Source organism: Antechinus flavipes, chromosome 6 (genome assembly GCF_016432865.1).
Source record: "Antechinus flavipes isolate AdamAnt ecotype Samford, QLD, Australia chromosome 6, AdamAnt_v2, whole genome shotgun sequence".
NCBI classification, from domain to species: domain Eukaryota; kingdom Metazoa; phylum Chordata; class Mammalia; order Dasyuromorphia; family Dasyuridae; genus Antechinus; species Antechinus flavipes.
This window is the reverse complement of record NC_067403.1, coordinates 204,132,963-204,158,488: the sequence shown is the minus strand read 5'-3', so window position 1 is coordinate 204,158,488 and position 25,526 is coordinate 204,132,963. Positions and strand designations below refer to the sequence as shown.

The window sequence follows — 25,526 nt, the reverse complement described above, 5'->3', positions numbered from 1 at the left end:
TGTTTTGTGGTACTCTCCTGCACGCCGAGTGATTGTGCGTGATTGTGTGCACACGTCGAGGCCCGACTTGACCCGACATTTCCCTTCTGGACGCGAAGGTGGCTGCTCAGCCAGCCTATCTTCCGCCCCCGGGTCCTGGGAGGAGGTCCCACCGCCCGGCAAGCTTCCAGAGCGATAGAAGGCAAGGGGGCGGGGCTCCAGCCGGCTTCGGGCCCCGCCCCCGAGTCTTCTGCCCCCGCATTGGCCACCATCTCCGTGACGTCATGGGGCTCTCTAAGAGATCCCCGAACGCCGGCGGTTCGGGCTGCATTGTCCCTCACGTTGTTCCAGACTTACGTTGCTGTCTGGTTCCTCGGCTCCGTGTCACGTCGGGGTCAGGACCAGAGTCGAAGCCCAAGCCCGGGCCGGGGCGCAGCCGCAGCCGGCAGCGGGGGCCGCTGCCCCTTGTGGGCCTGCCACCGCCGTCAACATGGTGTCCCCGGTCACTGTGGTGAGTGTCCGGCTTTCCCTGGAGCCCTGGCCTGAGTCTGGACCCCAGTTTGTGGGGAGGGAACGCCCCGCGCTGGCGACGGGGTCTTCATCTCCCTCCGTCCCCACCCTTCCAATAAACCTCCTTCGAGGACTCGGTGTCTGGGGCCGGGGATGGAGGCTGCTGAGGGCTCGGCTCGGCCTGGGTCCGCCCCCTGCCGACCCTCCGGCGCCCCCCCGAAAGAGTCAGCTGGTGGAAAACAGCCAGCACGTGACTCGGGAGCGTGACTTTGTTGATTTGTTTTGTGTTTTTTTTCTCTGCCTCCTGTTAGTCGGGGTCCGGAGAGGGGGGCGGGAAGGGAGGCGGGCTTCCCGACTGCCGGCGCCGTCCAGCATCGCTGAGTGTCGGGCTTCCTGGGGACAGGAAAATGTGAACATGCGTGTGTGTGTGTGTGTGTGACACCGAATGTCTGTGAGCACTGGGAGGATGGGGAGGGGGTTGGGATGAGACCACCTGTGCCGTGGGGACTTGCTGTTATCGAGCTGTGTGGGTCTTCCAGGCTCTGCCCAGGGGTGTTTGTGGGGTGACTATGTCTGTGTAGCTAGAGTGAGAGGGAGAGAGAGAGAGAGAGAGAGAGAGAGAGAAAGAGAGAGAGAGAAAAAAAGAACGAGAGAGAGAGAGAGACTGTGTGTGTGTGTGTGTGTGTGTGTGTATAGATCTATCGACCCATATCTTGGTTTGTCTCCTCCTCCAGAAGGCTTTCCCTTGGGCTGCAGCTCGGGCCCCTAATTACCTTCTTATCTCCACTATCCAGCCATTTAAAGGAAGAGGTCTAGCGTTCTGGCTGGGGTCCCTGTGTCAAGGGAACTAAGACTCCTTATGGTTTTCCCCCCACTTCTTCCAGGAAATAGGAATGGATGGCCAAAGGAAACCCTTGAAACTTCCAGGGTCAGGGAATGGTTGGTTGTTGTTTTAAAGTAACCACAATGAGGGACGTTCAGGAAGTTGGAGCTTGACTGTGGGTTGGACAGCTCCTTTGACCCTTGGGAAGGACATTCAGATTGATCCTCCTAGTGGCTTGTCCTAAAACAGAGTCCAGTTCTGTTGGGAATGGCCCCTTCTCTCCAACGAGATTCACTGGAGGGAACAGTTACTTCTTCCCATATTCCTTCTTAGAAAGGGGCAGGGGGAAAGATGGAGGTGGTGAAATTCTATTCAATCCCCATCCCTCCCTCTCCTTGAACTGTAGCTATATGTTCTATTTGGTCAGTGGGATTTGGAATTAGGTGAATTTGGGATTTATTGGGTGATCCACAAGACTGAAGGCCAGAGTATCAGCGGAGTATCACCATACAGGTCATGCAGTTACACTAGGGCAACTGGGGAGACCCAGGAGCAGACAGCTGCATCTCTGCAGTAGAGGCATGAGCTCTGCCAGGCTTCTGTCGGTTGTTAGCCCTGAAGTCTCCCTGGTTCAGAGCAGAAGCCAGAGCTGATCTCTTCAACCTCTCCTTAAGTCAGCGGATGTTTCAAGTACCAACTATATGCAAAGCACTATGCCACAAGCTAGAGGCAAAATCTGCTTTCTTTCCATTCTCCCATTCCCTCTATGGTATCCTCAAAGCTTAGGGTCCTTCCAGAAGTGTGGCTTTGACCACAACCCTGTACTGCCCTTGCTGGGTGGCTGATCAGCTGCTCTGACTTCCCTCTCTCAGTTCCTTGTCTCTGACTTTTAGTGACCCTCTCATCTGCTCTGGTCTATAGAGTTTCTAGGATATAAATGGAATGTTTTCCTATGCAGGCTCTTTGTCAATGACTCCACTGATAAAATCTCAGTCTTGTTTCTTGGATTCTGATCCAGGTAACATGACATTCCTACCTCCCACTCTCTAGTTTTTAAGATACTATCTGACATTTATATTGATTACCTTTTGAGGTTTAGAATACACAATACACACATTTTCTCATTGTTCTCAATTCACATTCTCAATTCACAATTCTGTGAGATAGGTACAATTACAGATGTCATTATGTCCCCATTTTACTGAGAAAAAAATTGAGCCTCAGAGACAGTGGCTTGCCCAAACCATAGTTACACAGCTGCCCAGTAAGTTTCACATGTAGGCTTCAAACTACTGAGCTTTTCTCTGTCTCCAAGCACAGTACTCTTTCTGCTATATTACACTAAGATTACAGTTCCCGTCAACTCCCCTTGAACAAGAAATTCCCAGAAATACCATGTGAATGGGTCTGGGACTGGTTCTTTGTTGTTCACACTTTGTGTTGCCTGGTTGCTCCAGGCTTGATATCCTTGGGAAAAAACAACTGTTCCTAGGTGTGAACCCAGGAATGTATGACCCCTGTAGGTAAGCACATGATTATGTGTGGACAGGTAGGAAAGGAGCCTGTTGGCAAAGGACACACACATAAAAACAACATTCCTGGGCCTCACTTAGTTCAGCCAGGGCCTTAAAGCCCTCTCTGGCCTAGCTATGCTGATCATGAGGTGGTTATGACATATCGGTGGTTTCCCTGCTGACTTTGCTCTGTTCCAAACAGCTGATGTCTGAGCCCTTTGTCCTTCTAACACAGTGAACTCAAGGACACTTTAGAAGAGAAAAGGGTGGGGTGAGGAGGGTTACTGGGGAATGAAAAAGAGGAAGGGATGCTGGGGAAAGGGGAAATGAGGGCTGTTGGTGGATAATGGGCAAGAGATACTGGAAACTGTTCTGAGGCTTGCAGGGTTGACCTGCTTGTTGTTAGATAAGTTCTTACCTGTTCCCAGCACCAAGGACAAGGCCTGTTGGGGCCAGGAAACTGGTACATGAAACTCTGCCCCTTCCCACTGCCCCATAAAATGAGCTGCTTCAGACTGCTGCTACCTGGATAGGTAGAGAGGCACTGGGGGTGGGGGTGGGGAGGTGGATCCTGCCTCTGACACTGACAAGTCATTTAGCTTGTCTAAGCATTATTATCCTCATCTGTAAAATGAAGATTGGATCTGTAGGACTTAGTTCTCCAGGGTGGAGGGGATCATATGAGATAATGTTGTAAAGCACCAAATAAATGTTGCTTGTAGTCTGAGTCTTAGGCAGAGCAGTGCCAGGATCAGATCCTTCCTGTCCACTCAGGATGCTCAGGGAAGCCCCGTTCCCAAAAGCAGCAGATGACTCCCAAGAGTGTCTCTGAGGAGTGGGAATGCCCTGTTCTAGGCTACTTCTTCCCTTTCCCTTGATCCTTTCTCTCTCTCTGTGATACTGACCAGGTGTCCTTGGGTCCATCCCCAGGTAAAGAGTGAAGGGCCTAAGCTGGTCCCTTTCTTCAAGGCCACTTGCATCTACTTTGTGCTGTGGCTGCCAACTTCCAACCCTTCCTGGTTCAGTGCGCTCATCAAATGCCTGCCCATCTTCTGCCTCTGGCTGTTCCTGCTGGCACACGGACTTGGCTTCCTGCTTGCCAACCCCAGCGCCACCCGAATCTTCGCAGGGCTCGTCTTCTCTGCAGTGGGTGATGCCTTTCTCATCTGGCAGGACCAGGGCTACTTCGTGCATGGTCAGTAGCTGGAAGGCCTGGAGGGGAGGGCTCAGGATAAGGGATAATTGGTTAAAGGGCTGAGGAAAGGGCAGAGGGCAAAGATCCCTGAAGGTCATCATCCTCCTACAGTCATATATATGTGGGTAACCTTAAATATGTCCTCATGTTGGTGTGTGCATCTATTTCGGTGTGTATCTAAGCCCTTGATCTTGTGTGTCCATGGCTCCTCTTCCTTCTCCTGTGTGACCCCTTCTGACCTTTCCCCCATGACCTTTATCCTCAGTGGCCCTTCCCCCTCCTCTCTCTCTTCAGGACTGCTGATGTTTGCAATAACCCACATACTATATGCCTCAGCCTTTGGCATGAAGCCCCTAGCCCTGCAGAGAGGCCTAGTGATGGCGGTGCTTTCTGGACTCTGCTACGCCCTCCTCTACCCCTGCCTGTCGGGCCCTTACATCTACCTGGTGGGAATCTACGAGGCACTCATCAGCTTCATGGGCTGGAGGGCCGTGGCGGGCCTGCGACTGGCCGGGGCACACTGGCGCTGGACAGAACTGGCTGCGGGCAGCGGAGCCCTTTTCTTCATCATCTCCGACTTGACCATTGCCATCAACAAGTTCTGCTTCCCTGTCCCCTACTCTCGAGCCATCATCATGGCCACCTATTATGCTGCACAGATGCTCATTGCGCTCTCTGTTGTAGAGAGCCGAGACCTGGGTGGAGACTTGGGATTGAGCAAGGTGGACTGAGCTGGGCAGGGGGCCAGGGTCTGTGGCAGCCCAACCCCCTCTCGCCCACTTCCCCCCTCCCTTTTCCCAGCAGAGGGTCCCAGGTCCCAGGGTTTTCTGGAATGGGGCAGAATATCTGGAGCTTCATCCTTGAACTGTGACAGGTGCTGAAATGGAGCTGGAAGGTGATCTTTACCAGCACAGGCTTTGGAGGGGAGGCCAAGAATTGGGGATTGGATGAATAGAGACAGATGGCTCTAGATAGTGTTCTGGAGAGGGAGGAGAATCAGGGATCCCTCTCCTCCTTGGGCCTGTTGGAAGCCTCTGAGGGTTTCAGTCCCTTTGTTCTCTTCTCTAGAATAGGACAGAAGAAGGGCAAGACAATTCTGTCTCCTGGTCAGCATAGGTGACTTGGGATGCATGGGGACAGATGGAAAGGCGGGGCCTTCCGGACATCACCCCACCTCTTCTGCCTATACTGGTATTCTTCAGTGCAGAATTCCTGGAGAAGGATTCTGTGCTAAGAGGTGGCTGGGGATGGTGCTACCCTCCCCCAATTTTAGGCCATTCATGAGAAGGTGTCAGGCTTCTTAATGCTGGCAGCCCTCAGGCTTCTTCCTTTATACTTGAAAAAGTTATTGGGGGAGGACCCTCAGTCTGGGAAAGGAGTGTGCTCTGGCCTGAATTCCTCCTGGTGCTTTTTCAAGGTTGCTCTCCCTTCAGCTAGGTTCCCTACTCTTACAACTCTGAGCCACCCTCTCCTCCTTGGAGAAGCTGACAGCCCATCTATCTTCTCAGGTTGGACCTCAGGAACTTCCCTTTCTGATGCTGTAGGCCTGGTGGTCTGTGTCAGCTCATGTGGGGAAGGGACAGCAGCCAAAGGAAGGGGAGCTTTTTATTCCTTCAGGGTTCCCTGTGCGAGGACCCCTCTTTTTGGATCTGTTTCTGTCTCTTGACTTGGATGACAACACTAGAAGTTCTTTTTCTCCAGGCTGAGCCCAAGCTGTAATCTGGGTCAGAGGGCTTGGAACTCCTTTCATTGCTTTCTATTTCCCTATCCAAGCCCCCAAAAGTTTTCCTCTCTGCCTTTCTTGGAGGCTGATGGGGTACTATGTTCTAGTGGCCATAAGGAATCTTGTTACTAAGGCACATTCAATGCAAACTGGCAGAGAAGGGTGGGATGGGTTCTGGCTCCATTGTATGGAAAACAATAAAACCAGGGGCCTTGTGTCCATCCTGCTCTGATTACTGTGTCCTGTGTTATCCCTGGGGAACCAGCTGGGAGGAAAAGGACCAAGAGCTGTCCATTTTCAGAGCCCCAGCTTGCAATCTCAGCTGTAACTACTGCTAGTATTCTCTGCAGGCTGGACTTCCAGCCCTCTGGAGGCCAGTGAAAATTGGAGGCTACTCCCTGCTTTGTGTGTAGGTCAAACCTTGGTGTGTCACGTATCACCCATAGCTGCAGAGTAAACCCCCATCAAACGGAAACCTCATCTTTCTCCTGCTGCTCTGCTTCTGTTTCATGTGCCCAGTGTTCTAATGCTGGAAATTGTTTGTTGCCCAGAATCTTTTACTTTGCCTCCCCATTCTGACCTACCCCCTGACCCCAATTCCAAATACACACAAATTATCTAAAACCTGATATTCCCTTATGCCTCTTCTTAGCCAACTCTTGGAGAAAAGAGATCTAGTTCTTGAAGGTAATGGGACAGCACTTCCATGCCCAACTGCATTTTGCTATAACCAGGCCTTAACCCAACAGAATGGAGTCTTATGCTGAGAATTCCAGGTATTTTTTTGGGGGAAGGGGCAGGAAAGAAGTAGTTTAATCTATTTCAAGTACTTAAAACTGTTTATTGAATATGAGTGGGAAGGAGTATGTTTGATTTAGTCCCTTCCCTCAGAACCTCAGGGGTAGACTACAAGTATAACAAAACTCTGCAGGAGGAAGAGGCAGCCACAGGAACAAGCCCAAATATATGCTTTTCTGACTGTATTGCATAGGATAGGAGTTTAAGCTCCCCCCCCCCCCCCCCCCAACTTTTCTACTTAAGTATCAGGCAAGAGGTAAGATAAGGAGTCTCTTATTTATTGCTTCAGAATTATCCCTCACCAAGAGCTTTACCATCAGAAACATATAGACGTGTAGGTATTTTCCACTGAAAGGACAGTTTTTCCAGCTTCGAAGTGGTCATCCTAGCATCCACAATTGGACTGGACCTCACATGAGATGCTTTTTCTTCTGTAGACTTTCAGTCACAGAGGCCAGGATGGTTTTGTCATCTTTGTCTGAAAGGCCAAGAGTAGTGTTGGCTAGATCAGGATAACTATTAGCAAAATACTTATCCTTTCAGAGCATATCTCCTTCGGGTCAAAGAGCTAGTATCCTAGAGTGGCAGAGCATCGGGGAGACTAATGTACCTCTGCTGGCTGGAAGGATATCGCAAACCCCTCAATGAGTGTGCCTGAAAACCAGGATTTTGTTTTGTTTTTGAACCTCATGAATGGTTATCTTGAGTGGTCACAAGACAGGGGACACAGACACAGGGGTGGGGAGAGACAGAGAGGGAGGAAGGGAGAGGAGAGGGAGGGAGAGAAGAATCGGGAGAGGGAAAGGAGAGGGAGACAATGAATGGCAGCATCCGTTGTCATGTGGAAGCAGGATGTGCGTACATTCTGGTATGTGAGTAGACCTCCCTTCCTGGGAGACCCTTCCGCTGCTCACCTGTGACCCACTCCAGCCAGTTCCCCCCCAGGGCAGGTGCTCACCATAGACCGTCAAGGTGCAGCTGGATCTGTCCTTGCCCAGCTCGTTCTCCACGAGCACGCTGTAGTCGCCGCTGTCTTTGAGGGTGCAGGTGGGGATGACGAGGGTGCACACCCCGCTGGTGGAGTTGTACCAGAACTTGGAGTTGGCGGTGATGTTGACGTCCCCCTTGTACAGCGTGACGGTGGGCCGCGGGTTCCCCAGAAAGGCGCAGCTCATGGTGCAGTCGTGCCCGCGCAGCACAGTGTGCGGTTTCAGCGGCGTGATGAAGCGAGGGGCGTGGCGCCAGTCCTTCTGCTGGTACGGGCGCAGTTTGGCGCTGAGGTCTTCAACTGGGGAGGGGGTGGGGAAGAGAGCGCCAGAGAGAGCCCCCGGTGAGCTGGAGAGGAAGGGGAGTCCTGGGCTCCCCACTTTCTCCGAGTCCTAATTCTCCAGCATTTCCCCAGCCCTCAAGGTCCGGCAGTTCTTGAGGCGCCCCCCTCGTGCATCCTCTGGTGGTCTCACCCTCTATCCGACACGCTCCGTGTTCCTGGCCCTCCCCTCCTTCAGGCTTCCTGGCCTTGCCCGTCCCGTTGGCACTGCCCTCGCGCTCCCGCCGCGCTCCCCGCGGCTTCCCGAGTTAACGCGGGGCTCCCTGCCCACACACTTACTCTCATCCTTGTTGACCAGCCAAGTGTCCTTTGAGTCAAGTGGGTCACTGTCCCCGATCTCATTCCGGGCGACGACTCGGAAGTAGTATTTCCTCCCTGGCAGGAGCCCGGTGACCGTGTACTTGTTGCTGAAGACTCGGTCCGCGGCCGTGAACCAGGTGGCCGTGCTGGCGTCCCGCTTCATGATGACGTAGTGCGCCTCCCCGTCCTCCTTCACGTCGGGGCTGTGGTCCCAGTTCAGAGTCACGGTGTTGGGCACTTCCTCAAAGAGCTTCAGGTTTGTTGGTGGCCGTGGGAAATCTGAAGTCACAGGTCTGGCTCAGCCCCACCCCGCAACACTCCGGGCCAGGCAGTCGAGGTCCTCCCCTCAGGCTCGTTAGTGTTGGGCTCCCGCCCGGTCAGAGAGGGTGTGTGTGTGTGTGTGTGTGTGTGTGTCCCGGTCAGGAATTTCCTCCTTTGTCCAAGCCTGCTGTGGTCTCCCAGAGAGGATGGCGAGGAAAAAACTTTCCCTCCCTCTAGAGCCTGTCACCCGAATTTCATTTCCGTTTCCCCGCCCGATGCCCAGCCTCTACCAGCACACTCCCTGCCAGATGAATGGACTCACTTCCCCATCCTTTCCATATTTAGCTTCCTCCCCAAGGCCTTCCTGACCCTCAGAACTGTAGTCTGGGCCTGACACGTCAGGTCTATCCAGCTCCACCCTACCTTGTTGCAGCTTTCCTGTACACACAAGCTTGGCGAAACAGTATCAAGTGATACTTATCTCTGCCATCCCTCTCTCTTATGTCCTGAAGGCCCCGACTGACTTCCCAGGGATCTTCCTCACCCTACCCTTAGATGACCATTGTGGAGTCTCCTCTGTCTCTTCAAATACTCCACTACAAGTCCCCACTGTAGTATCACTAATCAAGCCTCCCTGTGAGAATCCTACCAGAGGTTTGTGCATCTTCACTGGCAGCTCAAAAGCCTTCAAGACTCAAAAGAATTTCCCTCTAATGGGAGAATTTCAGGCAAAATTACAACTGCCATTTCTATCCCATTTAAAATTTGTACATATATTATCTCATGTGACCTTCAGACAGCCTTGTGGGATGGTGCACCATGTATCTCCCTCACTTTACAGATGAAGAAACAAGCTCAGAGATGGAGTCGCTCATGCTCCCCTAGCTAGCAAGTGCCAGGACCCGGATTCGGATCCAGCTTTCTGAGACTAGAACTCTTTTATAGTCTCCCTCAAAACACGACTAGGATGAAAGGAGTAGGGAAGCCTTTTCTCAAGGCACACCAAGGGGGTAGCCACCTCCTGTAGCCATTCATCCACTTCCCCTCCCTCTGCTGAATCCATACCTGCCACACGAACATGGATGTCATAGTGGGCCTCTCCATACTCATTCCGGAGCAGGATGCGGTAAACCCCCGAGTCTGAGCGCTTAGTGCTATTGATGAGGAACTGGGAGTGGTTCTTGCCTTTGGTGATCGTTTCTCGGCCTTTAGTGGGGATTCCGTCCTTCTGCCAGATCACAGTGGGTGGAGGGGAGCCCTAGGTGGGAACCGTGGATTAGACTGGAGTTGTTCCCCCTCACTTCCCTTTCTCCTCAAGGCCTCTTAGTAATTTCCAACTGATCTGTCTTCTTGATTCTCACAGGAGCTTTGGTATGGGGGGGTGAGGGAGTGGACATGTCTTCTTTGGGGAGCTCTCAGGGAGGAGGAGAGCTTGTGATGGCCAGGGAGAAGCTTATATACATGGAATATACATGGAACTCACATAGAAGGAAGCATGGATACACAGGGCCGTCCCAGCCCGCACCACCATATGACTCTTCAAACGGGCACTGAGATCAAATCTGGGAGCCGCTGGAATAGGGATGGAATTGTAAGGAGAAAGGGGGAAGATATGAGAGTAAAGGGTTAATAAGATAGAAAGGGTGATTGTCAGAGGAAAGAGATGTAGAAGAGAAGAATAAGAGGAAAGGTGGGAAAAAAACCCAGATGACTACAGAAATGATCCCTCCCCCTTACAATTGGTGGAAACTGTATGTGTATGACTATATATTTATTATATATAGGTGACCATGTAGGAGACTGTCAACTCATGAAAGACTTCTAGAGGGTCTTTCTCTGAAGGCAAGATGTAAGCTTATGTTCATATATAATTAATATAGCATTGCAAACGTGGAAACTAAAGCACTGAGCCAGGGGTAGAATGAACAGTAGGGGACACCTTCTTGGAATCTGAAAGGACTGGAGTTAAAGTGAGGTCAGGGAGAGGTCTTTGCCCCAGATACATTTTGGGTGGGATGGAGTTAGACGGGAGTGGGGCTGTGCTGGTCTCTGTGCTTAGACAGAGTTCTCAGCATATGGTGGCCATACTTCTATGTTCTGTAAATTTGTCTCTTCATTAGATCTTTTTTTAAAAATCTCAACCTCTGTCTGAGGTGTTCTAAGAAGCAATGGGGTGGAGGATAGCTAAGGGTGGGAAGACCTAAGGGAAGTGAAGTCTCTTGGAAACCAGGCAGAGACTGGAGGCTTAGGAAGGGTAAAAAACAAAACAAACCACTTTGGGGGTGTGATTTTATGTCAGCCATTCATAAATACCAGTACCCTACAATTGCTTTGAAATTTTGGGGAAAATTATCTCTTTGATTTCTTCTGTTTAGATTCTGCTGACTGCAATCCTCTTTCTATCCTGGTGATATGCCGTGCTTAATCGACCTCCTATTATTCTGGTTCCCCAGTCACCTAATATCATTGTCGCCTCCCAGATCCTTATTACTATTCTGTTCAGCCATACTCCAGCCTAACCCATACTCACAATTTGGTTCTCTTCCATTTCATTAATATCCTTGAACTTTTCCATCAGGATGCCTTCCAACTCCTTTCTTTCAGTGAACCCTCAATTTCTTCAGAAGCAATTATATCCCTTACAATTTTCCCTATCAGAGGACTTCTTCAAATCTCTCTCCAACTCACAAGAACTGAAGAATTTTGTCTTTGTACCACACTACTGTTTTTAATCTGTTTTTTCCATGTGTCCCTGAATAATGCTCTCCTCCTTTGAGATTCATGCAAACTGATTATGTCATCACCGTTGCTTTCATTTATTGACCAGTGGGTCATTTTTTCAATAACTTTAGCACTTGGGGCAGCTAAGTGGAGCAGTGGATAGAGCACCAGCCCTGGAGTCAGGAGGACTCCAAAGAGATAATTCAAATGTAGCCTCAGATACTTAACACTTCCTAGCTGTGTGACCCTGGGCAGGTCACTCAACCCCGATTGCCTCATCAAAAATGAATAAACAAATAAATCAATAACTTTAGCACCTGTCTCACAAGCTTGTCTCCACCCTATCACTATTTACCACACCTAGGAAAATCATTATTCATATTGACAACCCTTCTTCATTCTGACCACATAATTCTGCAATCTCTTGAACTCTAATGACCTCTTCCAACTCACTTTAACCATGTAGTAGCATAGTCACATGTTAGACCACTCATGGACCTGGACCCCTTCAATAATCACAGACTCTCAGTTAGAAGGGAGGAATTCATGATTGTACCTGACTAAAAATACCCCCTACCACACTGTCAACAAGTGCTCATCTAACTTTTCTTGGGCTAGCTTCAGAGAGCCCAGGGTCACCACCAACCCATCTAGATATCAGACACTCATAACCCCATGCAATTCCCAGTAACAGTGAGGAAAGAGTTCTTTAGTCACAGACGTTTAAGTCGGTGAAATGAGAAACCCTTCCTTCTCTCCTTTGAGGTCGTCCTTCCCTCCCAACTTTCTTCCTTTCATCTATATAGCTTTCTTGGATGGCAAGTTTGGTCTCTTGATGCTATATAGGGAGGATCAAGGGTGGGAGAGGAGAAGGGAAGGAATGGGACAAAAATGAGTCATGTTTTCCCTCTCTTGTCCCCAAGACTGGTTTTGTAGAGGAGCTTAGGTCGATACTGACCAGATAATGTTCTTCCATAGTCTGAGGGAGCCCCTGAAAGATGATAGAAGCCCTATGGAAGGGTGAATCAGATCCTTGTGCTCTCTTACCTGGCGGAGGCATGGCCCGGACACCCTCATCCAGCTCAACAGGCTCCCCAACTCCACCTTCGTTTACAGCTCGGATGCGGAAGAAGTATTTCTGTCTCTCTGTCAGACCTCCCACAGTGTAGCAGGTGCCAGAGATGGGGATCTTTGTACACTTGGACCATTCTTTTGAGTCCTCTGCCCTCATCTCAAGGATGTAGCCAGAAGGAGGATCCCCCTCTATAGGCTCCCGCCAGGTCAAGGAAATACTGGAGTTTGAGGAGTCTGCCACACGTAAACCCTGCACCAGTCCAGGAGGCTCTGAAGCAACCACAGACATCCTTTACTTAGAGACCCTCTACCAGAGCTTTTACCCAACCCCTATGTTTAACTCAACTCATGAAGGGTCTCCCACTGAAGTCCCTAAGTCAACCACCTACCTAGAATCCCTATATCATGACATTTCTCCACCTGCCTCCATGCATATTCCTCATCCAATACACTAACTTCCTTGTTCTTAACTCTTGCCCAAACCTACTTTCAAAACTTTATTCCCCTCCTTTAAATCCTATTTAAAGAATTTCCTGTTGGATATGAAACTTTCTGAGGACAGGGACTATGACTACCCAAGAGGAGAAACCTGCCTTTATCCCACATAACACCAATACAATCCCACCTCTTCCCGTCTTTACAAGAGCAAGGATGTCCTCAGCCTAGACTCACTGATCGGATCTTTGGCTACCACTGAGGTGGAGGGCATGCTTGGCTGTCCTTGTCCTGCTCGATTCACAGCAATTACCCGGAACTCATATTCCGTGTCCTCCAGGAGACCATCCACTTTGCATTTAGTGTCTAGAAAAACAGGGATACCAGAAGATGTGATAGTGAGAGAATACACAAAGCTCATGAAATGGAAGCATAAAATGGGGAGGAAAAAGGGACAAGTAAAGATGGAGTTCACAGAAGTACAATCCACGCAGTGTAGCCCAACCAAATGTGGAGTCTATAACCAGCAGAGCCCAATGGCTGTAGAAGATAAAGAGCAGTGTAGAGAACCAGAGCAGTTTGGTGTTTGATGGGAGTGAAATGAGAACATGTTTTCTGGGCCCACCCGAACAACTTCTTAGTACCCTCACCCTGGATGGGATCCTTGTTGACTGGCACCCATAGGTTGCTCCCTTTCTTCCTTCTTTCTACAATGTAGCCAAGTACTGGGGATCCACCATCTTGGGCTGGTGGATTCCACGTGATGGTCACTGCTTCTTTGGTCACATCTGAAACTTGTGGCTGAGAGGACAGGCCAGGTGGTTCTGCAAGAGCAAGGGTAAGTCACAGAGAATGTGAGGGTGGACTGAGAACAGTTACCTCTAGCATGGATGCTCCCTTAAAGAAAATGCTCCAGTCTTCCCACCTGCTAATCCAACCCTAAACCCATCAGTGGAGTCTAGAACCTGTGGGAGAGCCACACGATCTGCCTATCCTTCAGCCAGTGATCAATAACCCTTTTTTTGCCCAAGGTCCTTTAGTAAAATGTTCTCCAATTCTGAGCAACTCCCCATAGTAACTAATGAGTCCCCACACTAACCAATGGGATTTCCAGCAAAGACCTCCTCCGTCTCCAGTGGGTCGCTGACACCCTCAGAGTTAACAGCTCGGATTCGGAACTGATAAGCTTTCCCTTCCTCCACTTTGTTGGTGGAGAAGTTGGTCACTTTACCGCTGACCTCCCCAGCCTTGATCCAAGATTTCTTCCCAACTGCTCTTCGTTCTATAATGAACTGTGTCACTGGCCGACCTCCATTGTCCTTTGGGGCCTTCCACTTCATATGGACACAGTTGCCAGAGAGTTCCAGGAACTCTACACGACCTTGAGGAGGCTTTGGCCGGTCTGAAGAAAACAGAGGAAATGGGACCCATGGGCATAAAGTCCAAACAGTGGAGAGGGTAAGATTAGTAGCCTTGGAAGATTCAATCATTATAGAGAAGCCCCCGAGCATAAAGTGGCTATTCAGGCTGGATCAGAGTTGGAATACAGAGACTCTGATCTCCCGAACCTTGACAGGCTTGAATTCTTTGACCCTTATTCTTAAAAGTTTCATCTGCTCAGTAAAAGATAAATTGTAGACTTTGGAAACTCCAACTCTCGGATCCCCTTCTTTTTGACCTCTTATTTCATTCCATTCCTCTTCCCTGCTAGGATCAGAGGATAAAGTGCAATAGGGGAGAAGAGAAGAACCCCAAGTGACATAGTGAGGGGTGTGTGTGTATGTGTGTCATACTGTTACATATATGTGTGGTGGGAATACTAGCATGTAAGAGCCCTGTCTCCATCCCCTCCAACGGAAGTTCTCTTGCACCAGTGACCCCAGTTCTCCCCATCCCCATCCCTGTTGCCTCACCAAGTACGCTCAGGTGCAGGGTGGCTGTGACTGAACCATGGTCATTCTTGAGCTTGAGAAGGACAGCTCCACTATCCTCACGAACACAGTTGGAAATGGTCAGCAGCGCCTGGTCTTCTCCCCGCTCCATGCTCACGCGCTCCTCCTCGGTCACTTCTACTCCATCCTTGTACCATGTTGCTTTGGGCAATGGCTTGGCCCGGAACGGGACCTTGATGTTGGCTGTTTGGCCAACCTTCACAGTGACAGGGTGTGCAGCCAGTGCCTCCAGCACGGATGGGTCAATTGTAGGGGGGTCTGGGGGTGGGAGGGGTGTCAACATTTACTATATGGGGACAGACCCACCTTCCCAATCAGAGGGAAGGGTGTGCCCCCTAGAGAAAGAGATCAGTCCTACTCATCACCATGATCACTCTTAAGGACAGAGTGGATGCTTCTCACCTGGAGGCTGCTGGAAACTTTGGGGGATGAGCAGAAGGGTTAAATATTTGCTCAGTGATGGAACTGAGGGTCAGGGTAGAGAGAAATCCTTAACTTTGACTTTTAGGGCATGGGTGAATGTTTTCTTTCAGGAAGGGAGCTGATATAGGACAGTACCTGCGATGAAGACAGAAGCCTCACTCTCTGCGCCTTTGGCCCGGAATGTGTACTTGCCCTCATGTTCTGGGCCCATGTTGGGGAAGATGAGTTTGTGGACGGCCCCCTGCTTCACAATTTGTATCCCACTGAAGTCTGTGATCTGGAGATGGTGGGATAGGCTATCAAGGCTCATTGGAAGCCTCAAATGGACCCCTGTCTCTTGTCTTTTCCCTGCTTCAGTTCCCTGTTTTCTACCTCTTTGCCATCCTTTAGCCAAACTCCTTCTACTTTCTCATCATTCAGCACGACACACAGTTCTGCCGGAGAACCCGTGGCTGCATGTACATCTGACATCCCGCTTTTCACAGAGGCCAAACGTTCTGAGAACAATAGGGAGGCAGGGATAGGTATGACTATGGCTATATGCACAAGGTAAGTGAGAGGATGATGAGTGTGGGATGGTCCATGTGGGATGGACGGTTGGGGCTTTGCAGGAGAGTCAGTACGGGTTAGTCAGTGTAGGAATCTACATCAGTAGGGCCTTTAAGAGGGGAGGGAAAGGGATCAACAGGTTAAAGAGCCCCACCTTCTACAGTCAGAATGGCGGTGCTGTAGTACTCTGTGGGGTCCCCATCCTGCATAGCCACCACCGTGTACTCTCCTCCATCGCTGAGCTGGGCATCCTCAATCACCAGCTCTGCCCTCTTGCCTTCGTGGCTCATGCTGTACTTAGCCCCACGCTCAAGCAGCTTCCCATCCTTCTTCCATCTCAAGGTGACATTCTTGGACGTCAGTTCACATTCGAGGCAGGCCCGGCTCCTTTCCTTTACACGGACGTTCTTCAGAGTGCTCACAAACTTGATGGGAATGCCTGCAACACCAGACACACCACTGGGCCTTCCCTTCCTTCTTGCACGCCCCAACTGCTCTGTTTGCAGAGTTCCTCGCCTCAGAAGTGTGGGGGGCAAGTACCCGTGTCCATCTGCACGCTAGTGCCCTGGGTTCGTCTATGTCTCTCTACACCTGTGTTCTTTCCCATTATCCCAGGTGCACAAATTCTAATGCAGCCTACTACTGATGTCTTAATACAAGCTCCCGTAGCCTAGCAGATCCTTAAGGGAAATACCTGTATTCAGGTGACCCCTGAACATATGTACTCAGTGGAGACTAGGGAGGAGGGAACAGGGAGAGAATTATATTCCTAATTCTCTCAACATCACACTGGACCACTGGATATAAGTACCATGAGAAGAACCAGCTCTGAATTACAGCATCCTCTCCTTTAAGAGCTTGAGGTTTTGGTAGAATACAAGATTATCGTGTGCTAGAGTTTCAAGCACTCACGGTCAATGGTAAGAGGAGCCTTCTGAACCAGTCCCCCAGCCTCAGCAGAGAATTCCCCACTGTCACAGAGTCTTGCGTCTTTGATCTTGAGAGTATGGGTCAGCCCATCTTCCGACACGGAGATCTCGTATTTGTCATCCCTCTTCAGTTCCTTCCCGTTGAACTTCCACACGAAGTCGGGCACCTTCTTGGACAGGCGGATCTCAAACACTGCTGTCTGGCGCTCGGTGACCTTCACCGGCTTCATCTCCCCGACAAACTTCAGAGGCTCATCTAGAGGGAAACCAAAATGGAAAGGAAGTTACAGCAGCCTCCTCCATCCCCCCAGTTCTACAGAACACACTCTCTGTCACTTGGAACTGTTCAGGCAGGGGGGGAACAAACTGACAGCTACATCCCAGGCCCCCTTCATCGACAGCTTCCTGATCCCCCAATAGTCACTGTAGGAAAATAATTGTCAGTGCTTGCTCAAGAAATTAATATACAGGAGCACCCCCTAGTGATCAGTCCTTGTCTCTGGAGAGCTTCTCTCATGATTCATATAACATTGGACCCCAAACCAGTGAAACACGAGCAATAGTAACTTTTTCTTACCATAAGCCCCTCTTTCTTCAAGAGTTTGCAGGCTAAGTGCAACTCAAGAATACTATGTATTTACATAGATTTTAAGGGCTATCTCTATAGACTCCTTGAGTTTTTTAAAAAAAGAAGAAATTTCTTTAATTGAGTAAACACTAATAGGGGGCAGTAGAAAGGAAAGATATTTCTCTTGCTCTGTTTTTCTCTTTTCTTGCTCCTCCTGGTTTTTACTCTAAAGGCAATGCTGAGTTATTTTTTTCCATGTATCATATGTTTAAAGACGTCTATTCTGGCCTAGGAATGTCTCCCTAAGGTGAAAATTCATTTGGATACAGGATCATAGGAGATTAGATTTAAAGCAGGAATGAACCTTAAAGGTCATCAGATCTAAATGCCTCATTTTTCCAGATGAGGAAACTGAGCACTAGAGAGACTAAATGACTCATTCAAAGTCACTGAACTAAGTAAATGGCTGACTTTAGTCAGGCCTTCCTGACTAAAATGCAGTTCTCAGAATGTGAATTATTCTGATCTTCTCTTCCTCCTCACCATTGGTTTGGGAAAGGAGAAAGGAAGGCATCAAAAGTGAAAGAAGGGGGTGAGATCAGAGAAAGTTAAATCAAAGAATATCTCTAAACTTATGACAGGATATATCATATATCATACAGCCAGGACACATCTGGGTGTGCAGGTCCCAAGGAACAAGGGAGAAGGAGGAGAATATGAGAAGAAATGGCAAACAGCACCCCTCCCACCTTTTGATTTTCTTACTCTCCCTGTCCAGTTTTCCTGTCCCTCCAAATTGTACCCAACACAGCTGAGTGTCTGTCCCTCATATCCAGAGTGTGGGTAATTTCCCCCCACTCTGTACTGGTCTCCTTCTTCCTTGTCTCCTCCTTCTCCCCTTTTATCTGCCTTCCAAGGAGACTTCATTTCCCCATTCTTTCTGATCCCTCGTACCAAGAACAATGAGCTCCGCGCTCAGCCGCTTGTCACCCACAGCTAGTGTGTAGATACCAGCGTCATTCATGTTCACATTGGTGATAATCAGCATGTACTTGGTACCCACCTGCTTCACGTCATACTTGCCCAGGGAGTACTGGATCCTCAGAGGCTCCGTTCCCTACAACAGTGTAAAGGAAAATGTCAGATGCTCAAGACCCTTTATGGATATCCCTATCCCACCTGTGATACACTCTCAGAGGCTCTGCTGGGTTAGTCTGATGGGGAACTGACCCTTAAGGTACTGGCCCATCAAATGAGCCTATTTGGACATGACTTATTGTGATCCTGTCCCCCTGTTCCCCACTGGTCTGGAAAAGGAGAAGAAAGAAAGGAGTTTAAAGAAGGGAGAACCCTGACATCTCTGCCAATGTTTCTTGCAGGACTTTTGGAAGACACAATCATAAGGAGGCTCTAGGAAACATCCCCAGCACAAAATGTCCTCCTCTCCTTCACCAAGATATGAACAATCTGAAACTCTTCCATTTGAGCTTCATTCCTTTGAGTTAAACGTTATTCCCTCCATGTATCCTCATTTATATCCCCTTGGAGGGAAACTGTCTACTTAAAATTCCTTTTGCCTCAAAGTGAAATCTATTAGTTCTATCTTCCCAGAAAGAATAGTGGCTAGAGTAAAGGCTCAGGGTAAAGAAAACCTGGGTTCAAATCCCATCTCTAATAAATACTGGCAGTGTGACTGGTCAAGTCCAGTAACCTCTTGGTGGCCCAAAGTAACTCTTTAAAACTATGAGTGGCAGAGTTAGTGCCCATATGTCCTGCTGCTGGGGGGGGGATTTCTAGATCAATGATATCAAAAATATTGTTCAGAAGGGATAGAGAAGGAGAAATGAGAGAAGGAGCATACAGACCACAGTGACTGGAGGAGAGAAGGGACTTTAGAGTGGTGGTGATTCAGAGGAAGGGGGAAAATGAACAGTCTCCCCATGTTCTCTGGAGCGAGTCAAACCTTGATCCATATCATCTTTATATTGGGGTCCTTCAGTTCCAATATGCAGTCAAAGGTCACTGTGCTATCCACTTTGGCTTCTACATCCTCCAGCGGCTTTATGATCCGGATGGTCTAAGAGTTTTCAATGACAAAATGGGCAAGATGGGGCCACTCATGGGGCCAATTTTCCAAGGTCATCCCTGCCCTGTGCATAGGCTCCTGGAAAGGTCCCTTTATTTTTCTGGATGAACATGGGAGTCAGACACTTACCAGCTGCGTGACCCTGCCTGCCTGCCTTGGTTTCCTCACATGTAAAATGAGGATAATGATGACATTCACCTCCTAGTATTGTGAGAATCTTATGAGAAAATATTTGTGAAGTGCTTTGCAAATCTGGAAATCTGAGCTATTATGATGCAGAGGCAGACTCTGACATTCCCATGGTCATGCTATGGTTACATTCCATCTTTCTTTCTTGTGCCTTCCTCCCACCAATTAATGAGGGGAGGTAACAGGAGATTAAATTACTCAGTTTAAAGAATCTATTTTCACCTATCAGCAAATAATTCAAACTCTCTGCAAAGTTTTCAGATCTTCCCATGGGCGGTGGTGATCCCTATAATTTGGGGGTCCCTCAACCCCACTCTGTAGGAGTAGAGGAATCCCCATATCCAACTGTCGCCCTCATGAGATGTCTTTGGGTCCCAACACCCTACCTGTCCCCCCCAACCTCCCTGCCTCTTGGGTGTCCCTACTCCATCCAGCCCCCCCCCCCCCCCCGGTCCCCAGGTCTTCCACACTGACCTCCACCTCCACCTTCTTTTTCATCTCCTTGAGCTTTTTGAGCAGTCCTCGGAAGTCCGTGAAGCCATACTCCATACAGACCTTCTCAAAGTCCTTCTTAGGCACCTTGGACAAGATCTCCAGCATCTCCTTCTCATCCGTCACTTTCTTCTGCTTCTTCTTGGGAGCAGGGGGTGCCCTGAGAGTGGCCAGACCCAATTTAGTCACCCCTTCTTCCCTTCTGAACCTTAATGACCCATTCGTTCCTTCCCTTCCCTGAGAAACTTGGCTATCTCTGGAGGAAACAAGAAAGGCTCTAGCCCAAAGAAATAACAAGCAAGGAGAAGGTCAATCTAATAGGCTCTGGCTCTCACCTCTTTTTCAGCATCTTCTTAAAATCCATCTTTTCTTGGCCTGGGATCCAAGAGAAAGACTATCAGTAAATACAATGAATGCTGGGTATCTATGACCCCTTTCCTCCTCCTTCCCCCAAAGAAGGAAGGCTGATGTGACCCAGTTAATGAGGGTGTGGGGACTGTGACTCCTTACCCATCACTCCCACTAAGCAGACTAGGATGGATCATCTCTCTAAGAGGGACGGGAGATGATCCATCCTATCCCCTAATAGGGATGGTGGTTACCTGCTGATAGGGACAGTATGTAACTCACTCTCAGTCACTACTAGGGACACTGTATAGATGGCATCAGCATGCTCATTGGTTGCAATGCATTTATAGTTGTCTGAGTCATCAGAAGTCAGTGGTTCTAACTGGATAGGAAGAGAGGGCAGCAATCAGTATCTGTGAATATGTGTGAAGGGCTGCTGGGTGAAGGAAGGAATGCTGAGAAAGAAAAGCACCCAGGGGACTCAAACTACAATTTTCCTTCCCTCCTCCCTTCTTCCCATCATCATAATAACATATATAGTACTATGTGCTAAATATAAGCACATTGTAAACATTATACCCCAGGAGGTAGGTGCTTATGTGATCTCCATTTTACATATGGGGAAATTGAGTCAGGCAAAGGTGAAATGACTTGTTCAGAGTCACACAGAGATTATCTGTTTTGCTATATTTGAATTCATTTTTATGACTTCAGGTCCAGGGTTCTGTGTATCAAGTTCAATCTGCTTTGTTACGTCACTACTTTTAGGCCGGTAATATTTAAACTCTTGGAAGAAAGGGTCTTCCTGTACCTTTAGCACATGCTCCTTGTTGATGCTGTCATAGAACATTTTGGCACTTTCTTTGATGGGAATACCACTCTCCCTCTTCCAGGAGACATTGGGCTTGGGGTTGCCCTGCACTTTGGCTCGGAATACAGCCTTGTCACCTAAGGGATCATTGTTTGAGAACCAGAAGAGAAATTAGAGACTCTCTAATGCAAATCCTCTTTTAAAAAAGTGAATGAACTAAGGCCCTATAGAGAACCTTTCTGAAAGTCACATAGGTGGAAATTTGACTCTACATTAAGTGTAATTTCCATTGAACCATGATGCATGGCCATGGTTTGCTTTGATGTACTTCGGTACTTCACCATGTTTCTCAGAGGACTTTTGGAAGCCCTCCGGCTATGAGGAGACAAAGAATTCAATTTTGACACTTAGCACTCTCTCAAATATCATAGTTCTTTGGTACCTGTCTCATCCCTCTTTCCACCATTACACCCTATTTCATTGTGAGCCTCCTGGCAGCAGGGTCAACATCCTAACTGTTTTTGAGACCTTGGTAGCTACTACATGTAAGTATTTAATAAATGCTTATCCCAGAGGATCCTATCCTCCTGAGCCCCAAACTGTCTTCTCTGATGGAGCTGAGATCCTGCTAAAATGGCTATGCACAGGGCCAGATCCATGTGAAGAGTCAGTCTCAGGAAAGCAGGGACCATCTAAATTACTCCTAGAGAGGGAAGAGGAAGGGCTCACCCTCTGGGGAAGTGACAGGGCTGGGCTTCTCCACAAACTCAGGGACGCTTTCACCTGCTGGGACTTCTGAGCTTCGGGTAACCAAACTAAAGAATTCCACATGGCTCGAAGACTTCCGAGATACTTCCTCTGTGGGAGGAAGGATGAAGGTCAGTCATGGAGGAAGGTTGTTGTGTATGTAGTGTGTGTGTGTTGGAGTGGATGATGGAAGGGACAACTTTTTGGACCTTTAAGAACCTAGAGCTGTGAGCTCATTACTCAGTCATCTCCTGGAGCACAGGGTTCCAGATTGGAATCCTTGTTCTCCCTTTACATCATTTTCTGTTTCCAATCTGAGTAATGATTTATTTATGCTGCTTCTGACCTCATTTTCAGAACTAGTACCTGGATTTCCCTCCTTTCTGGGAGTTGTCTGTGTCCAGAATAAGGGGGGAGGCTCCCTATGTAGTGGAATTAAAGAAGCTTCAGAAAAGCCTCCCTGCCCAAAGTAACCCTTTTCTAGTGCCTCTCAGGGCTATGTTGGAGCCAGCTCCAGAATTAATTATTAATTTTTCAATATGATCATTTACATCTTGGAAATCAGCAAATAATACAAGGTAGGGTTTGATTTATTGTCTTGTTAATTGCCTAGACTTAAGAAAATGATAGAGACTACATTAATAATGCAGATTAAGTATAAAGGTATGTCTGTATATTTCCTTCCTGGAGAGATGATTGTTAAATATTTACCAGCACATCTCTGCACTACAATTCCACCATTAGAACTTAATTCTTTTGGATGATGACTCCAATTGCTTTACAAAAGAAGTCATTAGACTCCCCCCCCCATTAGAGCCCCATTAGTCATAGTTTTCTAGAAAGAGTGGCCTGAGGACACATAGGAAGCCCTGGAGCAAAGAGTTAGCTTTTAAGGGGATGAATTAGGGGTCCATGGAAACAGGATTTGGCATCTTTGGTCCATCCTGAAGGATCTTCTTGAGAAAGTCTAATTTCTCTGGTTCTAATGGGAGAAAGGGTGAAACTTGGAATCTGTTGTTTGACCACCAGTTGTTTAGTCCACCCCTTCCCAAACTTGCCTCCTACCACCTTAGTGATCTGAGAGAATGTCTGTACACTGGTGGTGGTGGAGCTGGAGAACTCCATGGATACATGTTCCTTTACCATATGCTCTCGGTGCATTGTTGTAGTCATGGTGACAATGAGTAGAGCCCTGTGGGAACAAGGGGGAGAGTTAGATTTGGAGATGGAGAGATATGAAAGGGAGAACCCAAGGGGAAAAATAAAAGAGCATAATGGAAAAAGTGGGATGGGAGTATGGAAATATAGGAAAGTGGGTAGGAAACATGTGACAGATGGATAGGTATTAGTTGCTTGTATTGAGAACCACTGGTCAGATCAGGAAGGCCAGGCCTGGCCTTATCCTGCTTCCTTTTTTCTGACTCAGACCCTGACCTATGTCTTTACTGTTTGGACTTTTATTCAGAGTAAGCATTGGCAGGAGCTCTGAGTTGTCCAATCATAAAATTTTAGTAGGGATACAAGTCTTGCCAAAGAGAAGATGCAGGAGGATCTGAGAGCAGTTGGTTCTTGTCTCCTCCTTTTGGAGATAGAAGAGGGTTAGAACTGGTCCACTTGCCAAGGAGAAGGATGGAAAACAAGCAAATGGAAATGGGATGGAGGTATCTTTCACTGGCTCAAATGACTTGTGGAAAGTGTTAACCTATGGGAGGCATACTGGGTATTGGCAAAAGGAAGAGAAAATTGTTTGTTCTATTGGATAGGAGTGGGGATAGGAACTTTTGGCTAAACAGAACAAAAATAGAGATTCCCATAGTCTTCTGAGGATATGCTAGAGTGGGATCCCTGCCAAAGATCCCAAAGTCTTAAATAGTTCATAGTCACTCTGATCCCAGAGCTGAAAATGTTCAACTAGTCCAGGGACATTTTGACTTCCGGATTTTTTCTTCTGAAATTTCTGAAATTGATATTCCATTGGAAGTGTTCTTGTTTACCCCTAAATCCCCAATCCCCACTTCCCACATCTCTATATCCAATCATGTGCTCTTTGCTCTGTTATCTAAAGCTTTGGGGATTGGAAAAGGCATTGAAACCCTTGTCTTCTAGCAGATATACCAGACTATGATATTATCCAAAGGTTTCTCTTAACTTCTTAGAATATCTTAGAAGGGAGGAATAGAGATGGCATCTGACCAATCCAGGCCTCCCCCACTCTCTGGCTCTCCAAGCTCCCTTTCAGTATCTATGACTCAGGGATCAGAACAACTCCGCTGAATCAGCAAGATTTTAATTCCCAGGAAGTCTAAAGAGTCTATAAGATTTGTAAGAAACCTTCCAAATCCAATCATCTCCATTTTACAGATAAGGAAATTAAAGTCCAAAGAGTTTAACTGATTTGTCCAAGATCATACAGATAACAAATGAAAGAGTTGGGGTTTGAACTCAGATACTCTGGGGTAAAAGAGCACTGTGAAAAGGGACTTTTTAACAGAGTGAGCTGTAACTGTTGAGGGATAGGGAAAGGGATGGCTCCTCACCAAAGTATTGGAAAAGAAAGACAGACCTGAGAAAAACCTTCTTTTGATTCAATCTGATGAGGTGATAAAAATAGCTGAGGAAGAGCTTCTTTCCTGCTCTCAGGAGGCTTAATTTTAAAAATAATAAAAGGCAGCTAGATGGAACAATGGATAGAGTAGGAGCCCTGAAGTCAGGACACTTCTGACCTCAGACACTTAACACTTCCTAGCTGTGTAACCCTGGGCAAGTCACTTAATCCCAATTGCCTCAGCAAGAAGGAAAAAAAAATCTCCATATATGTCAGGTTTAAAAGTTACAAAGCACTGTAACACACAATCTCATTGAAGTTTCATTAACAGCCTTGTAAAGTAGCCATTTAGAGTCTATTTTACAGAAGAGAAAGTTTAGGTTCAGGTGACTTGCTGTGTTTTCCTGTAGATTTATCTTGAGACCTATCCCAAGATTTATAGCTTAATCCCTGACCCCAAGCTCTACGTGTCTCCATCCTTCCCATTCTCACTCCTATGATTTACCCAAAGTCTCACAGTCAATGGAGGAATCGTCTCTAGAACTCAGGTTTTCTGACTTCTAGAACAATGCTTTTTTCAAAGAGTGATCGAGACCTTCTTATGCGCAAGGAAGTCCGTTTACCATGTGTGATATGAAGGTTATTGCTGAAGCCTATCATCTCTAGGATAATACTCTAGCACAAAGCTTCTCAAACTGCAATTTTCAATCTTGTAGCTAAATGTGAAGGTCACAAAATTATTACTTATTATCAGCAAATGTTTGATTTGTATAACTACATACCAGGGGTCATGTAAAAATTTTTGTGTGAAAACGGATTGTGAGTGGAAAAAGTTTAAGAAGCCCTACTCTAGCATATACTTTAAAACTGGCTACCCTTCCTACCTATTTTCAGTGCCCACATCAGCAGTTAAGCCCCAACTTTCCTGTCTAACTCCCCATCTTTTGATTCTTTTCTCTCCCCTTTGTGCCTCCACTTCTTTCCCTACTTCTCCCCTCAATTATCCTCCTTGAGGATGATGGGAATGGTGAGTCAGCCTCATCCCAGATTTTTGGATACTTTACCTTCAGAGCTGTTTTCCTAGTAGCTTTGGATTCTGATTTGTACCTGGAGGCTCCACACTCAGGCTCTTTGTATCTTCAGCTCCAATCCTTACACTTCACACTTCTCTATAGTGGCTGCCTCCCCACTCAGCTCTGGATAGACAGGGAGTGGAGTCAGCAGCAC

At 47.9% G+C, this 25,526-nt stretch overlaps 2 protein-coding genes across 2 annotated transcripts; one reads left to right on the top strand and one right to left on the bottom strand.

The window, feature by feature from the left end:
* The first annotated feature begins 260 nt into the window (after positions 1-260).
* TMEM86A (transmembrane protein 86A) lies at positions 261-5,976 on the top strand. The gene is made up of 3 exons (XM_051964697.1): positions 261-490; positions 3,757-4,021; positions 4,316-5,976. Exons 1-3 carry the CDS (start codon positions 470-472, stop codon positions 4,750-4,752), a joined length of 723 nt encoding a protein of 240 aa, XP_051820657.1. The 5' UTR covers positions 261-469; the 3' UTR covers positions 4,753-5,976.
* Positions 5,977-6,799: 823 nt separating this feature from the next.
* IGSF22 (immunoglobulin superfamily member 22) lies at positions 6,800-23,716 on the bottom strand. Its single transcript, XM_051964892.1, has 22 exons — positions 22,813-23,716; positions 21,737-21,865; positions 21,008-21,144; positions 20,479-20,578; positions 20,184-20,223; positions 19,831-20,008; positions 19,045-19,158; positions 18,036-18,198; positions 16,497-16,769; positions 15,739-16,023; positions 15,408-15,532; positions 15,171-15,312; positions 14,574-14,870; positions 13,760-14,062; positions 13,311-13,484; positions 12,898-13,026; positions 12,199-12,495; positions 9,914-10,002; positions 9,496-9,688; positions 8,149-8,448; positions 7,501-7,830; positions 6,800-7,020 (listed from the first exon to the last, which is right to left on the bottom strand). Exons 1-22 carry the CDS (start codon positions 22,925-22,927, stop codon positions 6,953-6,955), a joined length of 3,981 nt encoding a protein of 1,326 aa, XP_051820852.1. The 5' UTR covers positions 22,928-23,716; the 3' UTR covers positions 6,800-6,952.
* Between the last annotated feature and the right edge of the window lie 1,810 nt (positions 23,717-25,526).